At 34.7% G+C, this 18,797-nt stretch overlaps 1 protein-coding gene across 18 annotated transcripts in view; it reads right to left on the reverse strand.

Moving 5' to 3' along the window:
- The window catches only part of LOC128987958 (CUGBP Elav-like family member 1), a 696,992-nt gene that overhangs the window by 125,094 nt on the left and 553,101 nt on the right, over positions 1-18,797 (reverse strand). For all 18 annotated transcript variants that reach the window (XM_054409105.1, XM_054409104.1, XM_054409093.1 and 15 more), the window contains one exon: positions 10,412-10,460. In XM_054409105.1, coding sequence (XP_054265080.1) covers positions 10,412-10,460 — 49 coding nt within the window. The remainder of the gene's footprint in view (positions 1-10,411; positions 10,461-18,797) is intronic.

Here is an 18,797-nt window from a genome sequence, read left to right on the forward strand (position 1 = left end):
TGATCACTGATGGACTGGCGCGCTCCCGCAATCGCAATGGCAGTGGTCTATGCACGCGCACGCGCAGACAGCCACTGCCTTATCAGCTGACTCGTCTGCTTCAGCGTTGGCTTGGCTTCAACTTAGTCATTGTTGTAGAGATCTGTTTTGTTTGGTTAGTTTGATAGTATTGTGGATTACTAATTGTGTATTATTAGGATATTTAGGTTTAGTTGGACAAACATTGGCGTGAAACGTAGAGAGGGTATACTGGACTCGTTCCTCTGGGTATTTCTATTTTTAGCTTTTTGGATTGATGAAATTGAAATATATTCATTCTGAATTTGAGTGAAGGAATAAAAAAAAAATTACTAGCCGTCCGCTGATTGTTATTAAATGAATTGGAGTTGCCAAAAATATAGTCTTCGATTCTGCTTCTGCCTTGCGAATTATACGAGAGTTTTGAGCAACAATGAATTTAATAGTCGCACATTAAGCGCAACAACTTTCATTTTCTAATGCTTTAGTAGGCACCACAAACCGATCTGAGTTTTGTTTTGTATAGAACCAACGTAGTTTGGACAGCATATAGAACATTACAGACGTAAGCTAAACACAATAACTATTTTTAAAATTATAGTTTCATTTTAACGTGTTTTTAATTATTTTTTAAATTTCTTACACAATTTTCTCACAGAAAATAGGCCAAGCTAATTTTAAAATTTATATATATAGGCCTAAATTAAAACCCAAAAGGTTGGCAACAGCAGGACAAGTAAAAGGAAACTACCTTACGATAAGTTACTACTAGTTACGGTAAGCATGCATTTAAGATACTGCGAAGTAGCAACATAATATTTATTTATTCATTCATGGCAAAATTGCCATGAATCAATTACATCAATTTGCATCAATTACATGCATATCAAATTTTGGATGATATTAATACTATATACATGCAATAACGTTTACATTGGGCTAACAGTGCTCAAGTCTTAGCTGATCTATAGTGATGTAAGCTATTAAAGTGAGTATGTTTATTCTACGCGTTATCTAGCAACATTGTAAATTGGAGGGTGAAGGAGGAGTCTGCTAATTAAATGTCGTTGACTTTGAAGTGAGATGTTAGATTTCCACCTTTGAAGCAAAACAAAACACTCGGCCAGTTCCGGAACATTGCTAGTGGCGCGCGCGGTGGCAGAAAGCCAAACTACCGCGCCACAATTCATTACTAATACGCAGGCAAATAAAAGCACACATAATGCGTTTTATTGAGACAAACAATGCACTCATTACACCATTTTACACTTCTGTACTTCTTGAGAAATTAATGGCTGTACTGTATAATGAATAGTTACTAAATTGAATTCAGCATTGTTTAGAAAATAGTGCTACAGTAGCAATATTTTCTGGTTAAAAAATGTACATTTTCAATGATTAAAAAAAGTTGAGCGCTTTAGCTGCACGATATCATAAGGACACTACACTTCTATCCGATTTACTTTATAACATGAAAGTCCTATTATGTTTAATTATGATTGTGTAGTTAGTAGATTTTCATATGAGTCGACCAGTATATTCGTCTTTAACATGAAATATTTGACTTGTCTACATGCAAATAAAGTGACCACTTTCGGCGCACCTACAAAATCCTGCATTCAAAACATACTCAAACGAACAAAAGCATCAATTAAACTAATAGTAATGTTATATTAATAGCTTATATCATATATTAAGTAATTTCTGTCAAGTATATATATTAAGTAAACTAATTTTGAAAATAGAGTACTTCATTTATTTTTTACATATTTTTGGATCTATTTACATAGTCCGAATTATATCTGAATGTAATAAAAAATACTTTATAATGTTGCTTTCATAAAAACTGTAAGTCATACTAATCAGATTGAATGAAACTATGACTATTTTGCTTAAAACACAAAGAATAGGAATTTTAGTTAATAAAAAAACTTAATTTTGATATACATAATAACAATGGTATTTTTTGGCATTTTCTGGCGCCTGCAATAGCCCAACGCACACTAACCGTACTCATTTGTACGTAGTAGGTATTCACTGAAGAGCAGGCGTTATGAAATTCCTAATAATTTGGAATAGCGTACTAATATTTTTATGTAAAAATATCTAAATGGATTCAATACACATTTTCCTGCAAAGCAGTGTTACTAAATGAAATCGCTCAAATTTCTATGGTTTAAAATGTAGACTGAAAAATATGAACAATATAAAAAAAATAATAAAGCACGGATTTTATGATACGTAGATTAGTGGCTTTGGATTAATATCCAAGAATAGTATCAAACAATATACAAACTCTATAGTTTTATCTAAACAGACGATTTGCGAAAACAATTATTAAATATAATATAGTACAATATTATTGTGAGAATAAATGTATTCTACAGGGTGTCCCGTAACTCTCTGGACACTTGTATATAGCGTTATTCCTTAGGTCAAGACAAACACATTTCACCATAGGAACATGGGTCTGTGGTGTCTAGTTTACCGACTGTCGGTATTTATGTGTTTTTTACAAAAAAACGAATAACTCCTAAACGGTTTGAGATACAGATTTTATATTTTGCAAAAATGTTAATCTTATTAAGACCTATTATCGTTAGAAATTATACTAAAAAATCATTAACCGTTTCAAAATGGCGGCCATTTAAAATATTTGATGACAAATTTCACGAAAACCGTTAACTTTACAAAAAAATTGCAAGAGACAAAAAAGTTTGTAAATTCTATGTAGTTTTCAATGATACCTGATTTGTTAAGATTGGATAAATAATAACAGAGAAACGTGTTGTTTTCTAAATGTACGACCACTTTTCTCCATTTAAACAATGCTAATACTCCTTTTACGTTGTTTAGCATTGTTTAAATGGAGAAAAGTGGTCATGCGTTTAGACAAGAAGACATTTCTCTGTTATTATTTATCCAATCTTAACAAATCAGGTATCATTGAAAACTACATAAAATTTACAAACCTTTTTGTCTCTTGCAATTTTTTTGTAAAGTTAACGGTTTTCGTGAAATTTGGCATCAAATATTTTAAATGGCTGTCATTTTGAAACGGTTAATGATTTTTTAGTATAATTTCTAACGATAATAGGTCTTAATAAGATTAACATTTTTGCAAAATATCAAATCTGTATCTCAAACCGTTTAGGAGTTATTAGTTTTTTTGTAAAAAACACATAAATACCGACAGTCGGTAAACTAGACACCACAGACCCATGTTCCTATGGTGAAATGTGTTTGTCTTGACCTAAGGAATAACGCTATATACAAGTGTCCAGAGAGTTACGGGACACCCTGTATAATACCAATTAATTTAACTATATCTTCATATTGTTGACAATAGGAACCAGCCGGTCTATTAATTAAAACCCCGTTCCTCTAGCCACGAGGGCCGAGTTCAAATCCTCGTCAAATCAAAAATATTTATAGTAGTTATTATCATTGGTTTTCGGCGTTTAATATTACTACTCCCACTATTACCCTAATATTACTATGCGAAGCCCACCTTAAGCTCCACACAGTAAAAAGTATGCAACTTTCAGGTGAGGTCTTTTGTTCAAACTTTTATAGGCCCTATAACTCGATAACTTGAGTAATTTTTGTCCAAATTTGATGAAATTTGGTTTATTGGAGCAAGGCAGGACAAACTTGAATGAGTTCACGAACCAGCATGATCGGACCATGGGAACTGGATTTTACTGGGGGTTTCATGAGAAAAATGGTTTTTCCCATTTTTGGTCCTCAAAACACAACACTTCCCAATTTATCTCTAGACCTTTTTAAAGAGATAAAAAAATAATAATTTAGTATATCAACGTTCTTTTGTCCGGGTATTGGTTACGGAGAAAGTTCAAAAAATAGTAAATTTAAAATGCCCATGTTATTCTTAGAGAATATTGTAAAATGTTGTAGTTTGCTTGTTTATGGATATATTTTGATCAAACTTGGCAAATGTATTAATTTTACACTAACCTATTAATAAAAAATAAAAAAAATAAAATACACTTTATTAGTTTCCTTGAAGCAGCAAACCTAGGTACCCATTAAACCTAATGTTTTTTTAAATGGATTTAATTAAAAATTAATTCTGACAAATGGAAATTCGCTTAGTCGTCAGGTTTGCTGTGGCGAGGGTATTTTTTTAAAATACAGACGACGGTTTACTTAATATAATATATATATATATAAATACCCCCGCCGCAGCAAACCTGCCGACTAAGCGAATTTCCATTTGCCTGAATTGATTTTCAATTGAATGTATTTAATTAACATTAGGTTATATGAGTACCTAGGCTTGGTGCTACAGGGAGGGTAAAAAAGTGTATTTTTGGTAAAATATGAATAACTTTGTATAAAATAAATAAATTTACCAAGTTTGATTAAATATATATCTATAAACAAGCAAACTACAACATTTTACAATATTCTCCATAAGAATAACATGGGAATTTTAAAATAAATTTTTTTTGAATTTTCTCCGTAACCAATAATTGTACAAAAGCACTTGGATATACTGAATTATTTCTTTTTTTAAGCTCTTTAAAAAGGTCTGGAGAGAAATTGGGAAATTTTGTGTTTAGAGGGTAAAAAATTAGAAAAACCAATTTTTACCCCATAAAACCCCCCGTAAAAACCTGTTCCCATGGTCCGATCATGCTGGTTCGCGAACTCATTCAAGTTTATCCCGCCTTACACCTTCAAAACCAAATTTCATCAAAATCGGACAAAAATTACTCAAGTCATCGTGTTCACGGACACATATATATATAAATCTATATATATATATATATCTATATATATAATTCCATAAGTCAAATTTTTGTTAAGAAATTGTGAGTGACTGGATGGCCGTAGAAGGATGGGAGGGGTCTTATTTTAAAGGTCTTGACGTGAATTTTGAGGGAAACTATTCATTTTTCTTATTTTTTTACCATAAATTCGCAACAGAATAAAACTTTTCCCATTAAAACAACATGGGGTTTAATTTGTTTACATCTTTTGAAATTAAAACAGCTGTGCCACAGATTTGAAAACAGTGATCAATACACACATTTGGTTTACTTTTAGCCAGTCAACTATGAAATGTATACGAAGATTAGTCGGAAAAACGTCTGCATTCTTTGTTTATATTTAAATCATATACTCAAGTTTCATTTTTTCATGCTTTTACGTTATTGTCGTGTTAAAGGAATAAACGACATAGAATAAATATTCTGTATAAATAATCAAAGAGTCGAAATTAAATCTAACTTCTGTTTTGTTTTTATTTTTAAATCATATGTTCAAGTTTATTTTAAATGATGTTGTTTTCTTTATATTTCTACACATTTTAAGGTTAAGGTGGTGTAAATATATACAACTAAAATAACCTATAAATGTTATTGGTTCTAAAATGGTGTATTTGCATTCCTTCGTAGGTAAATGTTTTTAGTGCAGTGAATATACAACATAGAGTAATCATATTCGATCATACTTTTATAAAATCACCAGGGATTCAAGATGTTTTGGTATGTAGGCTGCTGGATATATATTCTTTTCATTATAAGTACTGTAATTAATATGAACGCCAGGGGAATACCACAAAGGCGGGGAACTGTTCATAGGAATGACAGTGCGCGTAGGAGAGCAAGAGTAGATAATGACGAACTTAATCAAGATATGTTACAACCCCTTTTTAGGAGACCCATGGTAGACGAGAGAAATGTAAAGATCCATGATACAGGATTATTGGACAAGAGTGCATTCAATGTCCTCAAGTCCATGCAAGAGTGCATTCAAGTCCACTAACTTGTTATAATGTTAGTGCTCTTCATTTTAGAGAAGAACTAACGAATAATCATTTTATGACATGTTGCCATAACGGACTTATTAACCTTCCTCAGTCAAAAACTAATGTAGAACTTAAAAGTTTGTTTGAAGAGAGCCCACAACTGTATAAATTCATTCGACAATGCAACAGTGCGATGGCTTTTGCTTATTTTTCAGCCAGTAAGAAAGATATTCCAGGAAAAGGACCATACTGTTTCAAAATTCAAGGACAGATTTATCGTTCAATCTCAGATTTGCTGCCTCAATATGATGAAGACCCCGTGTATGGCCAATTGTACATTATTGACACATCAACAGCAACAGAAATTCGTCAAAGGCGTCGAGAAAATAGTGACTTAAAACCTGAAATATTGTCAAACTAGCTGAAATTCTATTAGAAAATCCATTTGCACAAATTTACAAAAGAGCTTCGGAAGAAATGGTTGTACAAGGTGACAGTGAATTAGAACTTAGGTTTGTAGACAGGATAAATATGGATCGTCGTAGGTATAATAAGCCTACTGCAGATGAAATTGCAGGCGTCTTCAATTTCATCTGAAGGCGAACCTCCAATGAATTTTTAAAATTCCAAACAGGGAAGCTTTTATTTATCCTCATTAACCACAAGACCAAAGCTACCTTAGTAAACCAGTATTTATTCACAAACAATGATATGTTTGCTGCCTTTTCATGTTAAACCACTGGAGTGATTCAAATTATTTATTTAAAATGACATCAACAAAAGCAAACAAAGAAGAACAACAAACTGGTTTTTACACAAAATATATGGTGTAGGGATGCATTCTGACACATAGATAATGTTATTCTGAGTTTGTTTAAATACCGTATTGCAAAAAGTTGTTTTACATTTGAGCTTTTTAGGGACTTATGTCCCTACAAGCCACTAGTCTATATATATAATTCCGGAAGTCAAATTTTTGTAAAGAAATTGTGAGTGACTGGATGGCCGTAGAAGGATGGGAGGGGTCTTATTTTAAAGGTCTTGACGTGAATTTTGAGGGAAAACTATTCATTTTTCTTATTTTTTTACCATAAATTCGCAACAGAATAAAACTTTTCCCATTAAAACAACATGGGTTTAGTTTGTTTACATCTTTTGAAATTAAAACAGAAGTCATTTACTGCTGATTTCTGTTTACTTCAATACAGCTGATCGTGCTATATCAATACACGCATTTGGTTTACTTTTAGCCAGTCAACTATGAAATGTATACTATAATAAAACTGAAATCTTGAAGATTAATCGGAAAAACGTCTGCATTCTTTGTTTATATTTAAATCATATACTCAAGTTTCATTTTGTCATGCTTTTACGTTATTGTCGTGTTAAAGGAATAAACGACATAGAATAAATATTCTGTATAAATAATCAAAGAGTCGAAATTAAATCTAACTTCTGTTTTGTTTTTATTTTTAAATCATATGTTCAAGTTTATTTTAAATGATGTTGTTTTCTTTATATTTCTACACATTTTAAGGTTAAGGTTGTGTTAATATATACAACTAAAATAACCTACAAATGTTATTGGTTCTAAAATGGTGTATTTGCATTCCTTCGTAAGTAAATATTTTTTGTGCAGTGAATATACAACGAAGAGTAATCATATTCGATCATACTTTTATAAAATCACCAGGGTTTCAAGATGTTTTGGTATGTAGGCTGCTGGATATATATTCTTTTCATTATGAGTACTGTAATTAATATGAACGCCAGGGGAAGACCACAAAGGCGGGGAGCTGTTCATAGGAATGACAGTGCGCGTAGAAGAGCAAGAGTAGATAATGACGAACTTAATCAAGATATGTTACAACCCCTTTTTAGGAGACCCATGGTAGACGAGAGAAATGTAAAGATCCATGATACAGGATTATTGGACAAGAGTGCATTCAATGTCCTCAAGTCCATGCAAGAGTGCATTCAAGTCCACTAACTTGTTATAATGTTAGTGCTCTTCATTTTAGAGAAGAACTAACGAATAATCATTTTATGACATGTTGCCATAACGGACTTATTAACCTTCCTCAGCCAAAAACTAATGTAGAACTTAAACATTTGTTTGAAGAGAGCCCACAACTGTATAAATTCATTCGACAATACAACAGTGCGATGGCTTTTGCTTATTTTTCAGCCAGTAAGAAAGATATTCCAGGAAAAGGACCATACTGTTTCAAAATTCAAGGACAGATTTATCGTTCAATCTCAGATTTGCTGCCTCAACATGATGAAGACCCCGTGTATGGGCAATTGTACATTATTGACACATCAACAGCAACAGAAATTCGTCAAAGGCGTCGAGAAAATTGTGACTTAAAACCTGAAATATTGTCAAAACTAGCTGAAATTCTATTAGAAAATCCATTTGCACATATTTACAAAAGAGCTTCGGAAGAAATGGTTGTACAAGGTGACAGTGAATTAGAACTTAGGTTTGTAGACAGGATAAATATGGATCGTCGTAGGTATAATAAGCCTACTGCAGATGAAATTGCAGGCGTCTTCAATTCATCTGAAGGCGAACCTCCAATGAATTTTTAAAATTCCAAACAGGGAAGCTTTTATTTATCCTCATTAACCACAAGACCAAAGCTACCTTAGTAAACCAGTATTTATTCACAAACAATGATATGTTTGCTGCCTTTTCATGTTACCTTTTCATGTTTGTGCCTTATCTGTTCAAATTATTTATTGAAAATGACATCAACAAAAGCAAACAAAGAAGAACAACAAACTGGCTTTTACACAAAAGATATGGTGTAGGGATGCCTATTCTGACACATAGATAATGTTAGTCTGAGTTTGTTTAAATACCGGAATTGCAATTTGTTGTTTTACATTTCAGCTTTTTAGGGACTTATGTCCCTACAAGCCACTAGTATATATATATATATATATATATATATATATATATATATATATATATATATATATATATACACATATATAAAAATTTGAACGAATGGTGTTTTTGGCCTCTGGGGACATCAAAATGAAAAAGTAAATCGGTCCTGGGCCTAGGTCTTACCATGCCACCTACGGTAATAGCTACTTCCCTATAGGGAAATTCGCTAAAACTAAGTATTCACTGGTTCAAAAACACGTCGATTCAAAAAAGGTATCGGGTTTTCGTCCAAACAGAGGTGAGTGGCAATTAAAAGGCGCTTTCACCAAGCTGTTGTTGTTTTTACAATTCCACCACTCGGAAAATAGCCAATTATGTCGTCCATGATTAAGCCCTAACCTGGTTTGCGGGGTAAAAACCATCGGTTTATCTTTATCTGTTATACGAGTAGCTTTATTACCTTTTTGTACGCGTCATGGTACAATGTTATACTAAATATACGGTACGTCGGTACACAACTAAACATATGAATATTTTTTATAGTTAAAACGTTAAATATGTATGAGTTCACGGATAATGTTTTTGGCCCCTGGGGGACTTCAAAACGAAAAATTAAAGTGATCCCGGGCCTAGGTCTTCCCATGAGATATACGGTGATAGTGTATTCTCTATATGGGAAATTCGTTAAAGCCATTAATGTTATACATAAAGTAATTCAAACATTACGATGATATAAGATTTTATTTTTCATCACTCCGTAACGAAAGTAACTATTTTCGATAACAGCTGACATCAATGAAAGTAGTCGTTTTTCAAGCTCTAATTTAGGGCGAGGGACAATCGATCAGTTGATTTTCCCTCGCTCTCAGTTAGTTCTACATATTTTCACTACGCGTGCTAGTATTTTGTTACGGTTTAATTTAATGATTTGAATCAGCTGTATTTATTGTTAAAGTTGTTTTAATCTTATATTTTGATGTTTGAACAAAATCTATTGAGAAATATGCGTAGGTTTCCTTTAGAATATTTTCTCCTATTTTTTGTTTTAAAAGTTAATCAAAAATATATCAAAAATATAGGTTTCCTTTTAGAAGATTTTATTTTATTTTGATGTTCAATCAAATTAATTGAGAGATAAAATAGTTGCAATATTACTGCGGTTTGCTATTCTGTGTTCGTGTATTTTTACGTCGTGATGAAAAGTATCGTTCATAACCTGTACCGAAAGTTATTATCTGGCACTTGCTCCATTATTCCCGTATTCGGCTTCGCCTCACACGTGAAATTGGGGTTCCCTGTGTTCGGCTTCGCCTCGCACAAAAACTTGAGCGTGCGCCGGAAAATGCCACTTTTTGTCTTAGTAATGAAATATACTATTTAAGGATTTTTCAAGTTTAAACTTCTTCTTTTGACTGTTATAAAATACATTAGAAATATCAAGTTCAATTTTACACCTAAAACTAAAAGTAAATCTAAATTTTATTACAATTATCTAGGAAGCCAACTGGTTGGTATTTTTGGTCGCTTCCAAGTTTATAATTCCCTAGTTCTATTCCAAGAGAGATCGGTTCTTAATTGACCTATCAATGAAATAATACTGGTGTTTGCTTTAACAAAAGGTCGACGTTAAATTTACAATACCTTTCCCATACAACCACATAACGGTAGTAACAACTAAAGTCGTTGATAAACGAAAAATCACTGAAATTTTTACTTACCATTTCTGTTTTCACTATCGGCTGGTTTCATCTGGATAGGATGATGCATCTGAAACAAAAAAAAAATTGCTTAACATTATGTTTGCAAACAAAATTTACTTTACATTGAATATTCACATTAATGTACTCATTTTTTAAACCGGAATTCCACTTGCGACAAACAGCAAGTGTTAACTTCCGCATCCAGACCCAGTTAACCTAACCGCCCGGCATGGTTAGTTCACAATAAGCATTCATTACCTTTGACAGTTCATTATAAGGGTGGGCTTGCGGCGGTAATGAAAAAAGTTTTCCCATTTCGGAGTACAGAATTGAATAGATCGCGGCCATTGTTTGCAACCGACTAGTTTATTTAGTCAAAATCTCTTTGGTAAAATTAATTTATTACGTTGAAGAGTGGAAATTAGCTTTTGAAGATATTTTAAAGTTTTGATGTAAGCTAGACACAATTCATCATAGTTTATGGTTTTGCAGCGAGTTATGTATATTTTGACAAAATTTTGATTTTAAATTTGAATCTTAAGTGAATGTCCTAATAGAGGAAACAGCTTTTGTATTCTCCCCGAATCAACACAAGATCGGAGTAACTTCTATTTGGATACTTTTGTGAACCAGCCTGATCCGATGATAAGAAGAGTGGGTATCACCAATAATCCACTTTTTGAATTCTGTACCATAAAATAAATTTAATTTAGTCCATACGTATTTTTTACAAATTCAGATAATTTTTTACTTTCTCCCCCTATACCATAGTATATGGAGAAAGTATTGTTTTCGTCAAAATTTTCGAGTTAGAGTTTTGAGTGGATATATTCGTTTTGGGTCCCCCCTGGACCCAAAAAAGTGGGTTTCGAAGTAATGTCTGTGGGTGTGTGTGTGTGTGTGTGTGTGTGCGTGTGTGTGTGTGTGTGTGTGTGTGTGTTCGTTAGCACGATACCTCGAACAAAAATCATCCGATTTTGATGAAATTTTGTATAAACGTGTAAACCTACATTTATTCGAATGAGTTTGCGAACCAGCATGATTGGACCATTGCAACGGGGGTTTATAGGGGTTATTATGAGGTAAAATGGGGGTTTTCCATTTTTAACCCAAAAAAAACTTTAAGTTTTTGAAATTTCTTTCCCAACCATTTTGTAGATTCTTTGTTTGAAGTTCATTGTTGGTGATGGGGAGTTTTGTTGTTCAAAGGATTATTGCGGACATTTTGATTTATGGTTTATTAGACATTTGACCATCGTGATGGAAAATGTCCACAATAAACCTTTGAACAACATTTTGTAGAGCTTAAAAAAGAAATAATTTAGTATATTGAAGCATTGTTGTATGCCTAATGGTTACGGAGAAAATTCAAAAAATTTAAAATTCAAAATTCCCATGTGATTCTTATGGAGAAAATGAAAACTGCTGTAGTTTACTTGTTTATGGATATATGTTGATCAAATTTAGCAAATTTATTTATTTCATCCTATACCATGTTTGGTATGATGTTTGGTCAAAAACACTGCTTACCTACCCCAGCAGCAAACCTGAGCACTTGTTAAATCTAATGTTATTTAAACCGGGAATAAATATATCTTATCTGTGAAAATATTTTAGTAAATATGTAATAAGTTGAATTCGCTTAGTCTGCAGGTTCGCTGCGGCGGGGGTATTTGGGATTTTTGTTTTCCCTATCTTATATTTTATAGAGCTGGGTAGCTTATCGGTTATATTGCTCGCGTATTAACCAGACGATCGGTAGTTCATCCCTGAGAAAAGTCAGTAGCGTTGTGATGGTTCTAATCGGGATACTGCTGTCCGTTATTACTATTGTAATCCTAGGTCACTGTTTTCTGGTACATTAGAATTTTGATAACAAGGCCCTTGATAATGATACCCTTTGAATTTATAATGTCCTAAATGACATGTTATTGTAAATCTCGCTAAGAAGTCAACCTTGATAAGAAGTCGTATATGATAATCCCTAGAGGCTTGCTATAGAGGTTCTACTGCACCTTCTATAATGACGTTTTTCCAGTCCCATATTGATTATGTTTCAGGATATCTGTCCATTTCTTCCATGGATCAATGAGCACACGAACGTCTTCAATGGAACGAAAATCTTGAAGGAATCTAAATATAGTGGATCAGCACGAACAAATAACTCATATGGTTTATTATTTATGAATACCATATTGGTTGTTTTAATAAACTCATTTCTCAGGTAATGAACTGTTTTATTTATTTACTTAACTAGTAGTACGCTTATTCTGCGCTTACGTAATGGATTTCCAACAGTTATCAATAGGAGGGAAATCCAACGTTCCTGTACAAAACGTATTTTGATTAATTGAAGCCTATTTCCTTATTTGTTATGAGGCCTATCATCAACAAAACTAAGCTAAACTGAACTAATCTAAACCAGACCATTATTAAAACCCACAAACCAAGGATATCTGGGCCTAGCTTCGAACCATATTAAAGCTATTGACGTTCCTCATGATTTAACTGACAACCTTTTGATTGTCATGCGAGTACTATAACTAATCAGCCGTCCAGTTATCAATCTAATACGAAAATGCAAGATCATTACTCACAATCATCAGGGTAGCCGGGGTGCAGAGAAGGAGCCTCCCCGAAGATTTTGACCATTACACGCTAAAAACGACATCACAATCGGGCGCACCCCGGGCAACGCTGACATCTCAGCGGCAAATCCTTTCTACAACCGGAAGACTTCGAAAAATGAATCTACATAAACGGTCTTTTTCAAGGCCATTAGTAATGATCTCGATTAGTATCGAGGGAATATCGAGAGACAAAGAAGTATTACTGTCTGATATGTGCAAGACGTACGAATGCGACTTCCTCCTTGTGCAAGAAACACACCGGGGCATTTTAAAACCTAGACCCAATATAGAGGGAATGAGACTGATTCTAGAGAGACCTCATGATCAATATGGTAGTGCTGTTTTTGCCAGGCCATTAATTGACATCACCTCAGCTTCGCTGACTGACAGGAAAAATACTGACATACTAACGGTCAGGACACCACAGTACAGTGTCACCTCTTTGTATAAGCCTCCCGAATCTCAGTATGTATTTACAGAGCCCGATAATCTATGCTATGATGACTTTCATTTCGTCTTGGGGGATTTTAATTGTCAGAGCATTGCTTGGGGATACAAAGGGACAAGTGAAAATGGGGCAAAACTTGAAACCTGGGCTGAGGCAAATGACCTGCAGCTCGTACACGATCCTAAGCTCCCTTGCTCCTTTAACAGCGTGTTATGTATGCTGAAATACTGTTCTTTAATTTAATTCAATCAGATGTTTTCATAAAAACAATGTTTGTTTTACTTGTTACTTTTGTTATAAGTGCTTGAGAATAAAAGATTCTTCATTCATATATTTCATTCTATTTAAATGTAATAACGTTACATAATGGCGCTGCACGGACATGAGGAATATGACAATGACGACACATCATCTACATTAACAGTGGAACAACCTACTACACATAGCTTAACTCATTTCAAGTTCGAGAAGTTTGATGCTACCAAAGAAACATGGAAGTACTACTACCAAAGGTTTGAGTTGGAAATAATTGTTTGTGGCTTACAACACAATCAAGAAGCTAAGAGAATTTTACTTCTGAAATGGATTGGTGCTGAACATTATAGAATTGTGGTTGATAACTTTTATCCAACACCTATTTTAACAGTAGATTACGAGGGAATTGTTGAGTTTATTTCAAATTTCTATAAACCAAAAACATCCTATTTGGCCGAAAGACTAAAATTTGGAAAAATCGTGAAGAACAAAGATCAATCTATACGCATATTTGTAAACAATTTGAGAGCTGGTGCGACGGAATGTGAGTTTAGAGATACACTTGACGAAAGACTGCGAGACCAGTTCTTATTGGGCTTAAATGATCCTAAAATGCAGGAAGAGCTCATCAGAAAACATCCTGAGGAAAAAGCAAGACTTGTTGACATTGTTAAAGACGCCTACCTCATGGAAATGGCACATTCTCAACAACAACAAATAGAAACACTTGGGACATTTTCATGTGACGCACAGGTAAATAAGGCAAGGGCTACACGAACTACTAAACCTTTATACAAAGGGGACAGTACTAGAATCAGCTTGAATCCTGAGTCACAGTGTTTGAGGTGTGGTTTAGCAAAACATAAAACAGGTGAGTATTGCAAGGCAATGAATATTCAATGTAGAGCGTGTGGGAAAATGGGGCATTTTGAACGAGTTTGTCTGAAATCCAATAATGTCGTCATTGAGAAAAATCTTTCAAGACGTTATGTCAAACAAATTGATAAGTTTGCTGGTATGAGTGATTATAGTGGCAATGTAGACTTTTCCCGTCAAAATAATGACGGATGTCCTGACATATCTGATGAACTAGCTGAGCCTCCCGGTTTGGTAAAAAACATAAGTCAAATTAATAATGTAGAGAAATTTTGTTACGTTGTAAATTTAACAATAAATAGGGTTCCAATAACGATGGAATATGACACTGCTGCTGCAAGAACTATAATTAGTAAATCTACGTGGAAACAAATTGGTGAACCGGCACTGACTCCTACGGAGGAGCTGGGTGCTTATCCGTCATTTAGAATACCTATGCTCGGCGAGACTAAGGTCGCTGTTTCGTTAGGATCAACTACTTTGCAATTAAGTGTTTCAGGTACACCTCTGCTTGGTAAAGATTGGATTGTAGCATTTAATCTAGATCCTAACTGTGAACATGTATGTAAGCAAAATTCTTATAGCGTCAATCATATTAACACGGACATTATAGACAAAGAGGTGGAGAAGCGTAAGATATATAAAGAGTTCAAAGACATAATTACCAATAACCTAGGAACAGTGAAAAATTTCAAAGCTAAGGTTAGAGTAGCTAATGATGTACAATTGCCAATACACAAACCGAGACCTGTTCCGTTCGCATTACACAGTGCAACTAGCAAGGAACTAGATCGTTTAGTGTCCTCAGGGGTCTTAGAACCTGTGGATCCGGCTACTACTCCAATCCTTTGTGCTTCTCCTTTAGTTGTTGTACCGAAGTCTAATGGTGAGGTACGATTATGTGCAGATTTCAAGGTATCAATCAACCCTCATTTACTCGATGACGAATACTGCATCCCTACGTTTGAAGAAACAGTACTTAAGTTGAATGGTTCAAAATTCTTTTCAGTTATTGATTTGAAAGATGCGTATCTACAGATTCCAGTGGACGAAGAATCAAAAAAATATCTAGTGGTAGCGACACATAAAGAAAATTTTACCTTCAATAGAGTACCTTTTGGTATTAAGACTGCACCTAAGATTTTTCAAAAGCTGATGGACCAATTATTAGTTGGTACTGATGATTGTGCATGGTATTTTGACGACATATGTGTGGGCGGTAGAAGTGGACCAGAACACATTGATAGGCTCAAAACAGTTTTAAATATATTGAGGAGAGCAGGACTATGCACGCGTGAAGATAAACTACAGCTTTTCAAACAAAGTGTGACTTATCTTGGGCACAAAATTAGTGCTCTTGGTATTCAGCCTGTTGAAGATCGTGTAGAAGCTATCAAGAAACAACCCCCACCAAAGAACGTTTCTGAGCTTAGATCATTTCTTGGATCTGTGAATTACTATTCAAGATTTATTCCAAATTTGCAATCTCTTTGTTTTCCTTTACATAGACTTTTGCACAAGAACTCAACTTGGGCCTGGAATAGTGACTGTGAGAACGCATTCAACCAAATTAAGAGCAACATCTCAAACAATATGGTACTTGTACATTATGATCCTAAACTTCCACTTATCCTTGCAACAGATGCTTGCAATATTGGATTAGGAGCAGTTCTCCTTCATCGTTGTCCTGATGGCAGTCAGAAACCAATCGCAGCCGCTTCAAGGACATTAAATTCAGCAGAACAGAACTATTCTTCCAAAGATAAGGAGGCACTGGCCATTATCTTTGGTGTTGAGAAATTCTACAAATATCTCTATGGTAGGCATTTCACACTTTTGTGTGATCATAAACCACTCGAACGAATCTTTGGGGCAAAGCAGCCTATACCTAAACATGCCGCTTCCAGACTTGCAAGATGGGCTATTATACTCAGTGGATACGACTACGATATAAACTACAGGGCTGGAAAAGATAATGTTCTGGCAGATTGTCTGAGTAGATTACCTTTAGAAGGAGTAACAAACATTGATACGTATCAGACGCTTGGTGAAGTAAACCAAGTTAGATCTATGAGAATTGAAGATTTGCCACTCAACAAACGAACGCTTCAAGATAACACTCACAGAGATGATGAACTGAAACACATTATATCCTATTGTGTCAGGGGATGGCCCGATCGAAGTTCAATTCCAGACAATTTGAAGATATTCTATGACAAGAGACATGAACTATCTTATGAAGAGGGGATTTTATTGTGGCAAGAAAGAATAGTAATTCCTAAGTCACTTAGGGGAGACATTCTTAGTTACCTCCACGTTTCACACCCAGGAATAGTTGCCATGCGCTCTTTGGCGAAGTTGTATGTTTACTGGCCAAAAATAGACGATGACATTGAAAACTTAGTGAAAACTTGTACAAGATGCCAAACTTTCAGGAAGAATGATGTCGAAACGCCACTCAATTCATGGAATATACCGGAAAATGCTTGGGAAAGATTACATATTGATTTCAAAGGACCTTTTGACGGATACATGTGGTTAGTGGTAATAGACGCATATTCTCGATGGTTGGAAATATTTCCAATGAAAAACGCTACAAGCAACACTGTGATAAGACGACTTCGTGAACTTTTCTGTAGATATGGACTTGTGAAACAAATTGTTACTGACAATGGGAATCAGTTCGTCTCAGAAGAATTTAGAGACTTTTGCCGCAAGAATAACGTGATTCACATCAGAACTACTCCCTACCACAGTCGTTCCAATGGTTGTGTTGAACGAGTTATTCAGACATTTCAAAACAAGTATCTCATGACTGACATAAATGATCACGAACAAAGACTCCATACACTTTTATTCTCATACAGAACAACTCCACATTCATCGACTGGACGGACACCAGCTGAACGTTTCCTGAAAAGAAACCCAAGAACTTTGATTGACACCCTAAGACCGGACGTGAAGGAAAAGATGAAACAGTCGCCAGAACGCCAAAAGTTTTATCATGATATCCACTCTAAACGTAAAGACTTTAGTGCAGGTGATACGGTTTGGGTGAAACGGAATCCAAATGAAAATTGGAGAGAAGGGGTAGTGCTAAGGAAAACAGCACCATTGTCATACAGAGTGAACATTGATGACAAAGAATACAGGCAGCATGCCGACCATTTAAGAACACGCCAACAAATACAGCCTGCACAACAATCTATTCAACGGCAAACTTCACAAACACTAACTTCACCTTCATCTGGTACTACAAACCAGAGAAAATCAAGTCGGAATATAAGAAGGCCAATGTATTACCATGATGAATATTAGTCCTCCAGGCATTTAAAGAAGGAAGGGGGAAATGTTATGTATGCTGAAATACTGTTCTTTAATTTAATTCAATCAGATGTTTTCATAAAAACAATGTTTGTTTTACTTGTTACTTTTGTTATAAATGCTTGAGAATAAAAGATTCTTCAATCATATATTTCATTCTATTTAAATGTAATAACGTTACACAGCGGTAGATGGAAGAGGGGTTATAACCCTGACAACATCTTTGTGAGCAATAGGATTGCCTCCCAGTGTGAAAAGTCTGTAGGTTATCCGATTCCCCGAACTCAACACAGACCTATATAGTATGCACCGTTAGTGCTGTTGTTAAACCTGAAGTTGTTCCTCTAAGGCGCAGGTTTAATTTCAAAAAGGCCAACTGGACGGGTTTTAGGGAAATCATTGACAGAGAAATCGCCAATATCCCTCGATCCCCCGATCAAGTCGCTACCAACCTTCTTTTAAATGGTAAAACCTATGGAAGGAAATACCGGGAGCCTGTTGTGCGTGGTGTGGCAAGTGAGAATCACTTCCTGGAAGAGCCATTCACCATGTCCGAGCTGACTGCAGTCATTACCAGCTTAAAGACTAATAGAGCTCCAGGTATTGACGAGATCAGAGTCGAACAACTAAAGAACCTAGGTAAAAATGCCATGCAATGGTTGTTGAGCCTCATGAACATGTGCATAAGCCAAATGCATATACCAAAGACATGGAGGAAAGCTCGTGTGGCTGCACTGCTCAAACCTGGGAAAGATCCAAACGATCCTAAGAACTTTCTACCTGTTTCTCTCTTATGCCACACATATAAAATATTAGAACGTCTGATACTAAATCGAATCGGCGATTTTCTGGAACAAAAGATCATTCCACA

This window comes from Macrosteles quadrilineatus, unplaced genomic scaffold (assembly GCF_028750875.1).
Source record: "Macrosteles quadrilineatus isolate MER2022 unplaced genomic scaffold, UCM_ALF_1.0 Scaffold_2__2_contigs__length_208266976, whole genome shotgun sequence".
Taxonomy (NCBI): domain Eukaryota; kingdom Metazoa; phylum Arthropoda; class Insecta; order Hemiptera; family Cicadellidae; genus Macrosteles; species Macrosteles quadrilineatus.